The 14,282-nt window shown below is 41.0% G+C and overlaps 1 protein-coding gene across 21 annotated transcripts in view; it reads right to left on the bottom strand.

Annotated features, from left to right (window-relative positions):
• Positions 1–14,282, bottom strand: part of ZBTB20 (zinc finger and BTB domain containing 20) — a 475,348-nt gene that overhangs the window by 27,289 nt on the left and 433,777 nt on the right. For all 21 annotated transcript variants that reach the window (XM_051779641.1, XM_051779642.1, XM_051779643.1 and 18 more), the window contains one exon: positions 4,714–6,321. In XM_051779641.1, the coding sequence (XP_051635601.1) occupies positions 4,714–6,301 (1,588 nt within the window). In that variant the 5' untranslated portion in view covers positions 6,302–6,321. The remainder of the gene's footprint in view (positions 1–4,713; positions 6,322–14,282) is intronic.

Below are 14,282 nucleotides of genomic sequence, written 5' to 3'. Positions count from 1 at the left end.
CATTTCCCTGCATGCAACCTGCGTGCAATAAAAGCATGGACAAAGCCAGTGATTACTATATAGCTGACCTGTAACACATTTATTTTGGTCAAATTGCTTTGTATTTCTCAGAAGAGAAATGCCAGAGATTGCCAAAGGAATCCAATGCTTTACAAGAGGTTTACATTTGTTGCCTCCTTTTTTCTGGTCAAATCTCATAGATGAAACATGGATAAGAGTAACTGAAAAGGGAACCTCAGTATACAGAATTGCCTAGGCTGGCCAGCACCATGTGAAGGACAACCTAACAGATAAAATTATAGTGTAAGAGACAGGAATTTTAAATTATTTGACTGCCAATTAAATATAACACCTTATGAGGTAAATCAGAGATAAAATATACTTATGTAATCTACCACATTGCCTTGGATCTCCAGAACTGCTGTAAAACTGATTATGGTAACTTGTATAACTGAACTCTGATAAACAAGTGACTACAACGATGAACTGGGAAAATTACTCAACTGAGAACATATGATTGCTTTGTTCAGGCTACTCTGAAATCCTCCTCATGCTCAGAGTTCTTCTGGGAAACAATGCCACAGTCTCCAGTTTCATGGTATCAAGCAACGTTTTCATGATATGTTGTTGCATTGATAATGTAGACAATAACTAACACCCTGGATGCCCCATCAAAAGCTACTTTTTAATTTGTTTTCTGAATTGCTTGTGGTATATTTCAGGTTTGGTAATTCATCATCCCCGAAGCTGTTAGGGAGAGAGATAGCTCTGTAACAATCAAAATTACTCTCTGTTTCACTGATTGAAAAAATATTTTCCTGTGGTTATTCTGCAATTTCCCATCTAGCAGAGATTTTTCTTTCTTTCCACAGACGTCCTGCTTCCTCCTTTTTACAGTCTGTCTGCACTGTTTTAAATCCTGAAGAGTCAATCTTCAGGGACCATGACACGCCTGTGGTAATATATAATTTACTCTTTGTATAGTGAGATTACAATATGCCAGTTATACTCAATTTTAATAGGAGATAATTAATATGGATTGGATGTGAAGGACCTACTTTTTTATCTCTCTGAGTCTCTGTTCCTTTTTATTTCATGGTTTGCATATATGATGGTGACATCCATGAATGAAATCCACTTGCTGCTCTTCCTTGCACTCATGAGTTTGTCCCTATTTGGTGAAAGACACTTGGTCAAAACACTGAGTCCTTACTTTCCTGATGGCTTTGCCAAACACAGTAGCGAAATGAGTGCAGACAGACCAATTTGCTTGACACGTTATGTGGAAAATGATAGTCTGTCATTAGAATAACATCTGATTAACTTTTTTAAGTTAAGAGACCGATTATATTTACAGTGCTCATTTTTGCCTGGGGAAATACATGTCCCAGAGTTTGTAATAAGTTGGTCTCCTCCACTCTAGACCCTGTTAGGACTATGCTATAAAAACACCTTAATTTTTTCCTGCATATGTTCCTAAGAGACACTGAGTTCTGGCTTTTTAACCTCAGTTTCAAAGCCTTCCTGGGAGTTTTCCTCTCTTAAGAATCTCAAAACTTTTTAGTTGTTGTTTTTTTTCTTTTTGTATGTAAATATATGTGCTTCCTCAGTGAGCACTGTAGATTCTTTATTCCCATGATTCTTCATCTTGAAGTCAGAGAAAACTTTGCTCAGTGAGTTAAATGTGCATGTTCCTCCTTTTGCTTCTTTATTTTGTATTTGGTTGGTATTAGACAGCAATGTGGGGCACTTAGAAACATAGAATCACAGCATATCCTGAGTTGGAAGCAGAAAAAGCAATGTCAGTGCCCGGCCATGGTCCCTTTGGCATGCCTTTTCCAGCTCCAGCCTTCCTGGAGATGTAGCCTCTGTGGCTCTTTGAACCCTAACCCGAACCATAATGGATGCTTGGTCTGACACTGAGGCCACAAAATCCTAGAATATACTGAGTTGGAAGGGATCCACAAGGATCATCAAAGTTCACCTCCTGGGCCTGCACAGGAGCACCCCAACAGTCACACCATGTGCCTAAGAGCATTGTCCAAGCACCTCTCAAATTCTGTCAGGCTGGTGCCATGACTACTTTGCTGAGGAACCTGTTCCAGTGCCCAATCACCCTGTGGGTGCAGTACTAATATTTAACCTAAATCTACCCTGAGACAGCATCATGCCATTCTCTCATGTCCTATCACTGGTCACCAGAGGGAAGAGATCAGTTCCTGCTCTTGCACTTCCCCTCGTGAGGAAGCTGCAGACCACAATGTCTCCTCTCAATCTCCTCTTTAGGCTGAATAAGCCAAATGACCTCAGCTGCTCCTCATATGACTTCCCCTCATCCCATCACCATGGGTGCCCCAGATTATGGTGGTATGGAGGCAGCAGTGTTGGGGCCCTGCACAGACATTGCATCCATTCTAGCACTGCATTTCCACAACACTGTGTGTCTTGGAGAACAGCATTGCAGGATACATTAAGGCCAGTTTGTAGGGAACATGGAAAAATACTCATCTCCAGTATGTTTGCATCCACGTGAAAGAAGAAAAGGAAGTTGGTTTCTGCTGCATGGAAAGCTACATCAGACCGTAGTTTTCGGAGCATAAGAACATACAGAGATTTGAAGACGTTTAGATTGTTGAATTCTGGTTTATGATTAGACTCCTCCATGACTTCTCTTGTGAGCCCTCCAAACAGAAAGACTAATTCAAACATTTTCATGTCCTAAATCTTTCCCTTTTTCTGTGGATCTTTTCCAGAGCCACTTTGCCTGGCTTCTTTGACCAGGGATAGGGAAAATAACCCTGACAGTGGGAACAGCTGTCTGCTCTCCATTTTTGTAATGATCCTGTCCAGCACTAGACAAGGTAGCAGACATCCTATCTCTGAGGCTGCACATACAAAGATTATTTTCAAAAGGGTTTTCTGAAACCCAGTCTTCTGTCGGTTGAGGTGCAATTATTCTCCCAGACATTCCAGGAGCCAGTTTGCTCCTAAATGAATTTTGAAATAGTTTATCTCCTTGAATCTTTCCTTGCCACCAGAGTTTATTATTCTGGGCATTCTCAGACCCATACAAATATAACATTAATTAATGATTAGAGATGCCTACCATTTTTTCTTGGTTGGCATTATGTGTAATAGCTAGGAATGTTTTAAGGTCAGATCTTCCAGTACTACTCTTTATCTGACTCCAAATAAAAAGTGCAGTGCACAGCTTGGGGGTAGGAGAAATAAAGCACCCAAACTCAGTGAAATTATTTGTGAAAATGCCTTTCTAGCTTTTAGAACAAGGATGCAAGGAGATATATTTGAATGTGTTCTGAAGGAGATATTTTTCTGAATAAAACAACACTATGTATGTAATATTTTAGTTATGTGTCCACAACAGAAAAATGAAGAACATAAACAGATACAAAGGGTAATCTCGGGATTCAGGACTCTTGATCCTTGCAATTATTCATTTTGTACCAGTCCTGAAATGTTGATCTTTTTGTATACGTACATGTCTGCCTTAGATGTCTAGAGGAGTTTTTCATTTAAGTGATAAATATAGGTAAATTGAAGTTAAACATTTACATACTCACATGGAATTGAAGTCTATTGCATACAACTGAGAGGCATGACCTACATTCCTCCCATACTTTGGGTAATTTTTCCAGGTTTCAACTCCATGTATCACAAACCCAGCATTTATTTTAAGATCTGATGTTAACAAAACCACCGCTTGGTGAAAGAAATATTTACTCTTTCTCTAAACTAGAATTTCTCTCCAATGTCATAAAAAGCTGAGGGCTAAAGCAAGCAAAATTTAGTCCTGAACTCGTGATAGTTCCTCCATGTAAGATACATATATCTCCTTGCTTTGAAGTCTCTTAACTTGAGAAAGCTAGAAAAGGCAGTTTTGGTTCGGTAGAAAATATGGTTACCTATATTGTCTCAATAGCCCATAAACCATATACTAAAGCAGCTGCATTTTTAAACAAAAAAGGGCTGATGTTGTGTTCTGTTGCGTTTTACATATATTCTTCCAAAATTTTCTCATTGAAACCTATGTTTCTGTACTCACAGCTAGTGAATTATCTGACTTACCAAGAGAGAAGGGATTACAGCAATCAGCTTCAATGTAGTACAGAAAGACCTCTTTCCCTCCTTCCTTACAAAACTCCCAATTTACTTTCTTATAGGAATATGTGAGGTCAAGAAAATATGTGGCAATGTGCGTAACATCCAGGTCTGGACCTACTGCTGCAGCTCCATCAGTAATGACTTTGCCCTAACCTCATGCCAATTATCATCACTTGAGTTTAAACCCCTGTAGCTTTAAAACCTACAGGGGTATGCCCTTTCTTAGTAGATACAGTTTTTCTTATGACTTATTACAGTTCCTCATGCCACTTCCACTTAAGGTTGCCTGGTCACCTTGCAGGATACAACAAATGCTTACCATTTCCTTGGACAGATGCAGGGCACATTTTACTCCAACTAAAATGAGCTTGTTTCTGTACCATGCACAGTTAGGCCCCTGCATGAGATCTGTACGTTTCTGCAGAGGCTCAACTTCAGTGCAGTAAGCCTGGGGAGTGTTCAGTGACACCCTGGATAACCCCTCTCTTCTGTTTGTGTTGGGGGCTGGCATGTTGGCAAACAGACTCTAAGTCCATGGTTGTAAAGGACTTTCTCTGGCTTCATATATAAGCCAAAGGGAAGTACTCTTACCTGTGTGTACAAACATGTGCTTGACATAGTTCTGTTTGGCGGTGAAAGTCTTGTTACAGAGAGTGCACTCGTAAGGCTTTTTTTCGCCTTGCCCACCCGCTGTGCTGTGGCCCGCAGACGGGGCCAAGGGCTGTGGGGCTGGCAGCTGGGCAGTAAAGGTTGACAGGCCAGGCTGGGACACTGTCACAAACTGTGTCTGTTGGCCAGCTAAAGGCTGGGGCAGGCTGAAGAGAAAAGGTTTAGGGCCACTGCCAGCAGACTGTGTGGTGAAAAGGGCAGGCAGGTAGGTGTTGCCAGCTGTGCCAATGACCTGAGTGTTGCTGGTCAGAGTCAGTGGCATCCTCAGATTGCTGGTGAGGGTTTCTGTCTGGCGTAAGTAGATCTGTGTGGTTGGCAATGGTTGGGCAACAGTTGTGTTGACAGAAGGCTGCAAAGCCCCCTTTTCGGTGCTGTTATTGACTGTGAGCACTTTGCTGTCCATTTCAACGTCATTGCTTCTCTCTGGTGAGGAAGAGTTGGCATCTACATGTTGCTGCTGCTGCTGCGGCTGAGTGCCATCAGCAGGGACGTCATTTTGATCTGCTTGAGAAGGTTCTTGCTGCCCATCCCGGCCCAGAGCAGCCATAAACTGCTGCTCCATGGAATCAGGCTCAGTGCCAATGGAGGAACTGACGCCTGAGTCAAAACTCTCCCCTTTGGGCTCACTCTCAGTGCCTTCTGCTTGGTCAGTGTCCTCAGTGCATTCCTCAGACTCATTGCGCTCAAGGATCTGCACCCTCTGTTGGCCATAGTAGTCATAGTCATCCTCCATCTCCTGCTTAATATGGATGTTGCCCATCAGAGTTTGAATTCGGACAGGGCGCGGTTGCTTGCGGCAGTGTGTGGTCTCTGGAGTGGTGGAGAGGTACCGCTCCATCTGTTGCGACCGTTCATGGATCCGGGTAATCCAGCTAGGATCTTCTATGTGATGGTCCCTGGGGAGTCCCAGGGCTGTTTCATGGTGGCTGACCACAGCTCCACTGTAAAAGGAGCGCTCCCCACTGCCATTTTGCATGGAACAGGCATAGAGGGCCGAATAGATCCTGTCCACACTGTGCTGTGAATGGCTCTGCAGGTAGCCAGACTCTGTGTCGGTGCTCTGCCCCGAGGTGCCTGATTCGGGTGTTCCTCTGGGTGTCTCCTGGCCAGAATCCTGAATCACTGGGTAGACCTCTCCCACATTTTGCGAGACAATCCTTGTGCACTCATCGATCACAGTCTTGATCTGCAGGATGCTGGCAGCTGTGAGGATTTGGAGGGCCTCTGACTGTGAGACCCGCAGCACCCCGCTGTACATGAAGTCAATGAGCTTTTGCACAGACTGGACTGACACCACTGAGGGGATCTCGATGTCACTGTAGCCCAGCAGCAATTTGTCCTGGAAAAAGGGGCTGCCAGCCGCCAGCACACAACGGTGGGCGCGTAGCATGCTCCCGTGGATGCGGACCGTCACGTCACAGAAGTGGCCACGGTTGCGCTGCTCGTTGAGGGTCTCGAGCACAGAATTGCTGAAGTTGTGAAGGTTGATGCTATGAATGCGCTCTGTCATCCCCTTGCAACTGATGTTACCTGGAGCAAAGCAGGAGACAAAAAGAAAAAAAAAAAGAACAGATTGAGTCTTGTCCTCTGCAGGGCCACAGTCAGAGCACTGGCAAAGGTGACTGCCCACTGGGTAAACAAAAGTGACTGCACTGTAAAAAATCACATACAAGGGCATTGGTAAGAAGACACCATTTTTGTAAGGTCAGGAGTAAATTTTGCTACTCATTTGCAGATGCTCAAGTCCTGAATTTTTGGGCAAAAGCAAGTGAAGACAGGTGTAGCTGGGCCTAAATTCCAATTATATTACTGGGCCTATCGGTTTTTCTGGCTTTAAAAAGCTTAGAGCCAGCCAATAATAAACACTGAGCACATGGATTAAAGCTGGATTTTAAACTGTTTGGATGTGGATCCATGCCAGAAGAGATCAGAATCTTACTTTAATGGCCCCAAGTTGTTAATGCAAAGAGTATATATGAAAATGTGATTTCTATCTAGATTGGTATTTTAAGGAATGTGGATCCTATGTTTCACAGTACAGTGAAAAAAACTGGCAGTTACTTTGTAAAATCCAAACTGGTTCAAGATTTAGGCTGTAAATGTTCCTAAAATCCCACGCACAGTTTTGTCTGGGTTCTGGTTTAGAACATTCGCTACCCAATAGTGACAAACAGTCCTCTGAAAGAACCCAAAGCAAAAAGTTAACATGAGCTGTCCCCTTAATTTTAAGCATATCCCAAGTTCTGACTTGCAGCAGAATGCCATCATATAAAAACAAATGTTCTCCTGCTGTTATTTACTTGACAGAAACTGGAAAATTACAGACATTTACTCCAAGGAAGATTTTGTCTTAGTTTGGTTGGATAATCTAAATAGAGAACAGTTTAGAAAAGCATCTAACCAAATTGGGTACAGAGCCAATATAATCTTCAAATTTAACTTTTACAAGTGACTGAAAAGTAACTTCTTAATCTCTCTATCCACTGTTTCCTATTTTCGTCTTGCTTCCTTTGGCTTTAATGCTTTTCTATTTCCTTTCCTGTTCTTTACCATTTTTAGTTCTATTCAGATTTTGATGGGCAGAAACTGTTGTTTCACCTTTTAACTCTGAAGAACCAACTGCCTTTGGAATGGTAAACAAATAAAATAGTATAATAATTTTCTTCTCTTCGCATTTGTAGCACATACATCACCTTGGTTCCCAGAAAAGCGTGCAGAGAAAAGTAATGCTAAATCACCACAAGTATTACAGACATTTTAACTTGAATATTCCTACCTAAAGCTACAACCCCTCTTGCCACAATTGCTTGTCCATGTGTGAGGATCCAAAAGGAAAATCTGATAAGCAAGCATGAGTAAATTAAACTAGTTTATTGTCACTGTCTAACAGAAATATACAGAGCAAAGAAATAGCATTGATAGCATTGAAAGCAGTGTCTTTTAGCCCAGCAACATCTCTCTAGTCCCTAAGAAGTGCTTTACATCTCATACACGGGCACTAGAACACTATGCACTGCAATTTGCAGGAAAATGTGACATCTTCCCTGTTCTGCCTTTTCCTTCACATTTATTCACTTCTGACATCTCAAGCACCCTCTATTCTGGTGGTTCAAAGAGAAACCATCTTGGACACAGGTGGTTGTTTTAATTCTCTGAAGTAGCTAACGATAAAAGGGAAGCACAAAGGTCAGGAACTGGAAATCATGATGGGGCCTGGCTGTCTGAAGAAGTCTGATGTTAACAGATGTAAACCAACCAGTACCAGAAGGGTACTAATTGCCATGTGTGATTAGCACGCTGCAGGGATGCTCACAGAGCAGAAACAAGGAGGAAACTACTAACAGTATGATGGAGGTTGTGAAATACATCTGTCTTGTTCATAAGCTTAGCCAGGAAACCAGAGTTTCTTCCTCTGATGAGACTGACCATAGGATCGGAAAAACATCTTAGGCATTCAAATACATTGCAACTATTATTACACAAAATAATGTACAGAAGAGATGTATTTCCTCCTCCTTCCAGACAAAGTAATTCTCCAAATGCCTACAGGGCAGTTCAGGATGCTTCCCTTCCCAACATGTCAGATCACACAAGAATCCAAAATGTATTTACATAAAAAGTCGGAATCCTTGGCAAAAGCTTTGTTCTGGTGAAGCAACAGAAGGTGGAAAATTAATGATAAATAGATGACACATCTTTTCAAGACCTACTGTAGGCCACAGCAAATGACTGCACAGCTACCCATTTATCTCTGTCTTGAGTAGTATCAATGACAACTTGATTTGATCCTAGGACTGTCTTTTCACAGAAACATGACTTTATGTTCTGCTTTGTCAAATGAGGTATTTGATAATAAGAAATATGCAGCAGTCCAACTCAATAACCAAAAAACCCTGCTTTCCACAAACATTCACAGTGTGGAATATTCTACACATATCAGAGAGGCTACAGACAGGTCTCTTGATTTGAGAGGTGCAAAGTAATCTACTTTTTCCCTTATGCTCCTTGGCAGATAAAATAATTTTGTGAGTGGAACTCTGAAAAATGCATCCTCAGGACAAGTCCTTTCCAGAAAGGTGTAACATGCATCATGAGACTGGATGACTTCTTGGGAAAGTAAACTCTGCCACTTACCCACAAATTATGTACAGAAAGGAGGAAGGGCAAGGTTCATCTATAAGTTTCAACAGCCCTTCTCAGGTCCTGGCTGTGGGAATCAAGAGTTGCGTAGCCATAGAGTATTCTGTTGTTAGATGGTTTGATGAAATCAGGCAGCTGGGCTTAACCACAGCACAGAAAAGAGGTTTGTTTGCATTGTTGAGAGTGATGTGAATATCTCTCCTCTCTCCTATAGGAGCTGATTTAGGGTGCACCTTGTGGTGTAGGACCTGATCTGAAAACCAACTGAGTCACTTCATAAATGGCATGGAATGCTTTTTGTTGTTCCTGTTAGTAAAAACAGAGTTTGCCCTTAGAAAAAAAAAATCCTTTCCTCCTTTACTTCTTCAAGTGAAATTGGAACAAATACCACTTCTTCACCTGAGAAACAACTGAAATTTACTCCTTAAGGATAAAACAAGAAGGGTGGTGGAAGAAACACACAACAAAATGGAAAAAAAAGGTAATAGAGATTTTGAGGATGATTATTCTAGGCCATCTTCCTTGACATTCAACACTGTAAACTATATCTATCCAAAGTACAGGCAATCAAATAATTTGTAATAGTGTCAGAGACACTACTGCACAAACCACAGCAGTATGAAGAGCAGTTTTAACAAATTCCAGAGATTGGTCTGTAGCAAAACCTGCTGTCCCATTCAGATCCTCTCCCTCTGCAGGAAACTGGGTACAGATTTTTGTGGTTGAAAGCCGAAAGTCCAAAGCTGATGCTTCCCATAAAATGTGGACTTGCCAATGCAGGTTTGATTCTAAGTAAATGCCACATTCTGACAAAGGCTACTAGAGCCTTGGACAAGCCAGAAAGCGTGTCAGCTCTTCACAAGACCCAGCTATACACACGCGCACTCACCTACTCGTCACCGCACAGAATGCCTGGCTCAGGAAAAAGCCTGCTGTCTCGGGCTCTTCTCAGGCCTGCCACTCTTTTAAACTCGAGACAGTGGGAACCTTTCTGCGAAATTCAAGTGGTCTTTGTTAAGTATCCCCCCTTTTTTTTTTTTTTGTCCAGTAAACATGATGTAGAGATCCCAATGGACTTGTTCTGAGAAACTCCTGTAAAATGGTTTTGTCCCCTTTCTGTGAAGCTAGTTCTGATTGGAGGGGTATTCACAAACCATATAGGAAAGAATGGGTGTGAAAATGCAAAGGCCATTCTTACCCAGATGGGCAATGAATAGGCATTTGCAGTTAAAAAAAAAAAAAAAGGCAGGAAAAAAAAAAAGAAAAGAAAAAAAGCCCAGACAACTGCACAGATTATGCACATTTGAAATCCTCCTGGGATACAATTTGAAGCTGGCATGGCATAAAGGTGAAACATATTACTGTGCAACTTTGAAAAAAGCTTCATTTGCCCGTATGCAAATGTACCGATTAAACTGTCAGGCTATTCACAGAAACATGCATGGAATTCATCCTCAACTAGTAAGAAGGAGCACAACGTGGATGGGAAAGGAAAAAACTTTTGTTGTGTAATACATGACTGAATGCTTAGATTAGTGTTTCCCTGAATCTCATCCACCCCTCCTGCTGACTTTTATGCTATGGGCATTCAAAAGAAAGTAGGTTTTACCATGACAATAACAATGACAACCCCTCCAAGTACAGTACCAAAGAGGAAGGCAATGGCAGAAGGAAACAGCAGGCAGTGGACTCCTGGAAGATGCTATAGAAAATGTGGAAGTGCTGCAGTGAGGTACATCGAGCATGGCCTGAGGCAGCTTTCTATTTGCCACGGTTGCCATACACAGACCTACATAAACTAGAAAGTTACGGCTTGCAAAGGTGATTTTTTTTTTTTGCCAAAACCATAAAAAATGACCCCCAGCAAACACATGATGTAGCAGAGCTAAAAAGATGCACAGAATAATGAAGACTGAAGGCCAAACACAAATGACTATGCTGTACATTTTAAAATGCATTGAGAAAGGATTTTTTTGTACAGCCACTAGATGTCCCTTTCTGCAAAGCCAATTGCTGACAGCTTTAATGTTCGTACCTGAAGGATATCAGAGACTTTGATTTTCTCTAGTGTCCTTTAAAATCACAGTATCTCAAAGCTCATTGATGACTACCATTTCTAGAAACACACTGATGATGAATCCACCACAGCTACTGTAACTCAGCAGTAGCTTGGTGCATAGCCTGCACGTGAAGCAAAACTGCCTAGGACACTGGAATCCAAGCTCTTTTTGGAAACTTACTGTGTGTTCTTTCACAGGAATCACTAGCAGAGTGAAACCCAAAGACTCTGTCTTGCTTTCATACTTACAAGGGAAAGAGAATAATCATCTTACACTCTTGAGAACTGGTAGGCTTGCTAAGACATATAGATTAAGTTTTAGCCTCAATCTTCTGCAGTAGCATTTAGAAAATTGTTTGGCAACCCATCTCACTGGTTCTAAAACAAGATCAACTAGCTTAATATATTTGCCTAGTTTGTCTTCCTGACAACCTTCTCAGCCCTTGCATTAAGAATACACACTTTGAGAGAGAGCAGAAAAGTTGGAGGTATTGTATCTTGTACATAATATGATAACTTTATATTCTTAATATCAAAATGACAAGTGCCTCCCTAGTTGGGAGAACACCCTGGGCTAAGACAAAGATGTAGAAGTTAGGCTTAGTAGGCCGCCTTCTTGCTTCTGAAGTTGTTTCTCTCTGCATCAGTAATCCAGCCACTAGTTCCTGGGAGCACAACAAGCTTAACTAACCCACTGCTGCTGGAGAAAAGCATTATTATCTACTCCTTACTCTCTTTCTCTACCATGGGTGGTTTTGGAAATCTCTAATCCTTGGTCTTCACACCAAGTGCTGTATGACCACAGCCTTCTGTTTGTATCAGAAGGATGCATCAGGTTCTTCAGATAGTCATCTAGTCTACTCCCTTTCCTCATGGTGGGAACAACTTACCTACACTATCTCTTCAGTAATTTGTCTACCGTGTTTGCAAAAAAATCAACATTGTGGGGGATTTCCACTCCCTCCCCAGACAGACTGTCTGCTATCTTTCTAGCAAGAAAGATGTCTTAGTATTTAACTTTGAAAATGATTATTCATTGTTTCCTCCAGCAGATAGAGAGAACTATTGACCACTTCCCTCTTTATCGGACTCTCTCATATATTGGAAGGTGCCTCACTTTTCTTCTTTAGACCTATCTTTTCTAGGAAATACAAACTGAGGTCTCCAAATCATTCTCACTGGTTATAGGTATTCCCCTCACTTTTATCTTCTTCCATCTCCTTTCCAATTTGTCTTTCCTTCACTTAAAATGCAACCCTACAGTGGATAAAGTACTCTAGCTAAGGGAGGTGAATGAAAGAGTTGCCTATTTATCATCATATGTGATACTCTTTCAAGACTTTACAGAACAAATAAACCAACCAAACAAAATCCTGTTATCAAAACAGATTTGCCCTAAGAAAGATATATCTCAGTAAAGAATCCTTAAGTTGGGATGAAAATCTCAACTCTTGCAAAATACAACAGTTTAGTGGAAATACAGTATTTCCACCACAACATATGAAAACTACTATAGCCCCAAAATTTCCATAGGAAGTTTTTTCATTTCCATACATTAGTGTGTTATATTCCAAACTTAGCACCATAACCATTGGTGCTTTCTTCAGCTCCAGTGACCCGATTTATCCCAACTGACAAAACTTTATTTTCTGTTGTCCTAAAGTTAGTTACTCTAAAATAAAGCTGAATTAACAGAGCAAAAATTTCTATATAGTGTTTCCATACACAAAATTAGTCCTGCATCATGTTCTAACCCTCTGGGACCAATTTGGTGGGGCAACATTTCTTCCACTCGAAGAAGTGACCAGAACTCAAATCCTGAAAACCTGGTAATGTCTGACTTCTCAGCATATCTCAAAGACAGTGGAGAGGCCATTTTAGTCACTCCTGCTCAGACTGATTCTCCTGAATATTTGGCCTCATTCTAAGCAAGAGGAAAAGCTTATATGGAGTTTCAGGAACACAGAAGAACATTTGTATCCTCAGCAGGAGATCTGACCAGGAGTAGCCCTTGCTTTCTGTTGCTTTAAAGGTTTGCTGGAGTTTTCACCCAATCATCTGCTTGAACATCTTGAAATTCAGTATCTCCTTCTATAATATCTATCCAAAACAAACACCAGATGACACTACACAAATTGCCCTAACCCTACCAGATTGTTGTTAGAATCAAAATATGTAGCAGTCTACATTTAACAGGAAGTACTGTATTTTTACCAGTACAACATCTATTAATGTGTCAGTAATACACTCTATGGAAGAAAGAATCATTGCGTTCTGAAAGCTGTCAAACTTCTCTAAATTTCATCGCTAATAACTACATTTGTTTGAAAGACATAAACGCACGCACACACAAACAGAACCTTATTCTCCAAGGATAAAACATATCGAAGAGACAGCAAACAAGAAAGAGTTTGCTTAAACTTTGTTCAAGAAATAGACTTTTTCTGAGACTGGAGAATATTCAGCAAATTTCCTATGGACGATTTATTCAGTTAATTGCCCTGTCCTTTTTAGCATTTACCTAATGATGAGATATCCATTTTACATAAAACTGAAGACTAAACCATAGGTGTTCTGTACATAAATGGCTTCTATATTCAGTGGGCATAAATCCCCAATGTCAAGAATAAAAGCCTCTATTTCAGCCTACACCCTTGAGGAGCAGGCAGTGAGTCACCTTCCTGTGCTTCGTCTGAAAGACCACGAGAGGTGTCCATCAGCACTAATCCTGTTTGCTCTACAATCCACAGGAGGCAATGTCTGTGCCTCAGTTTGCTCCACATGTAGAGCAAAGACAGCATCACTCATCCCATCCTGCAGGACTGCCTGCCTTAATTAATCCTAACAAATTGTTCTGCATTCCTTGGATAAAGAATACTACAGAAAGATGGAGAATTATCTCCAGAATCTGAAGTTCTCTTCAGATTTTGTTCTCCGTGATTACCAAAAAGTTGTTTTCTTCTCAAACTGTTTAGTGCTTTACTTCCTCTATACCTCTTTATGGTCAGCATCCAACTTAAAACCATAAAACACGAGGTAAAAACTGCTCCAATTCATAGCAGTGTCGTGACCAAAGCCTTCGAAGTGTTACAGCATGTTCAGCTATTTTTAAGTTAGAGAAGTACAACATTTTTAGTAACATTTTTAGCCAGGGTATTTACTTTTCCCACTTCCAGTCCAATCTGTATACTTGCTATTTTAGGAATTTCAAAGATACTTTAAAGATGGTATAGGCAAAAGCCATTTTTTATTTCTAGGCACATATTTGAGGTCCAGTCCAATATACCTCCAC

Source organism: Manacus candei, unplaced genomic scaffold (genome assembly GCF_025592945.1).
Source record: "Manacus candei isolate 608988 ecotype Guabito, Panama unplaced genomic scaffold, ASM2559294v1 h1tg000014l, whole genome shotgun sequence".
Classification (NCBI taxonomy): domain Eukaryota; kingdom Metazoa; phylum Chordata; class Aves; order Passeriformes; family Pipridae; genus Manacus; species Manacus candei.
This window is presented reverse-complemented; position numbering and strand designations above follow the sequence as displayed.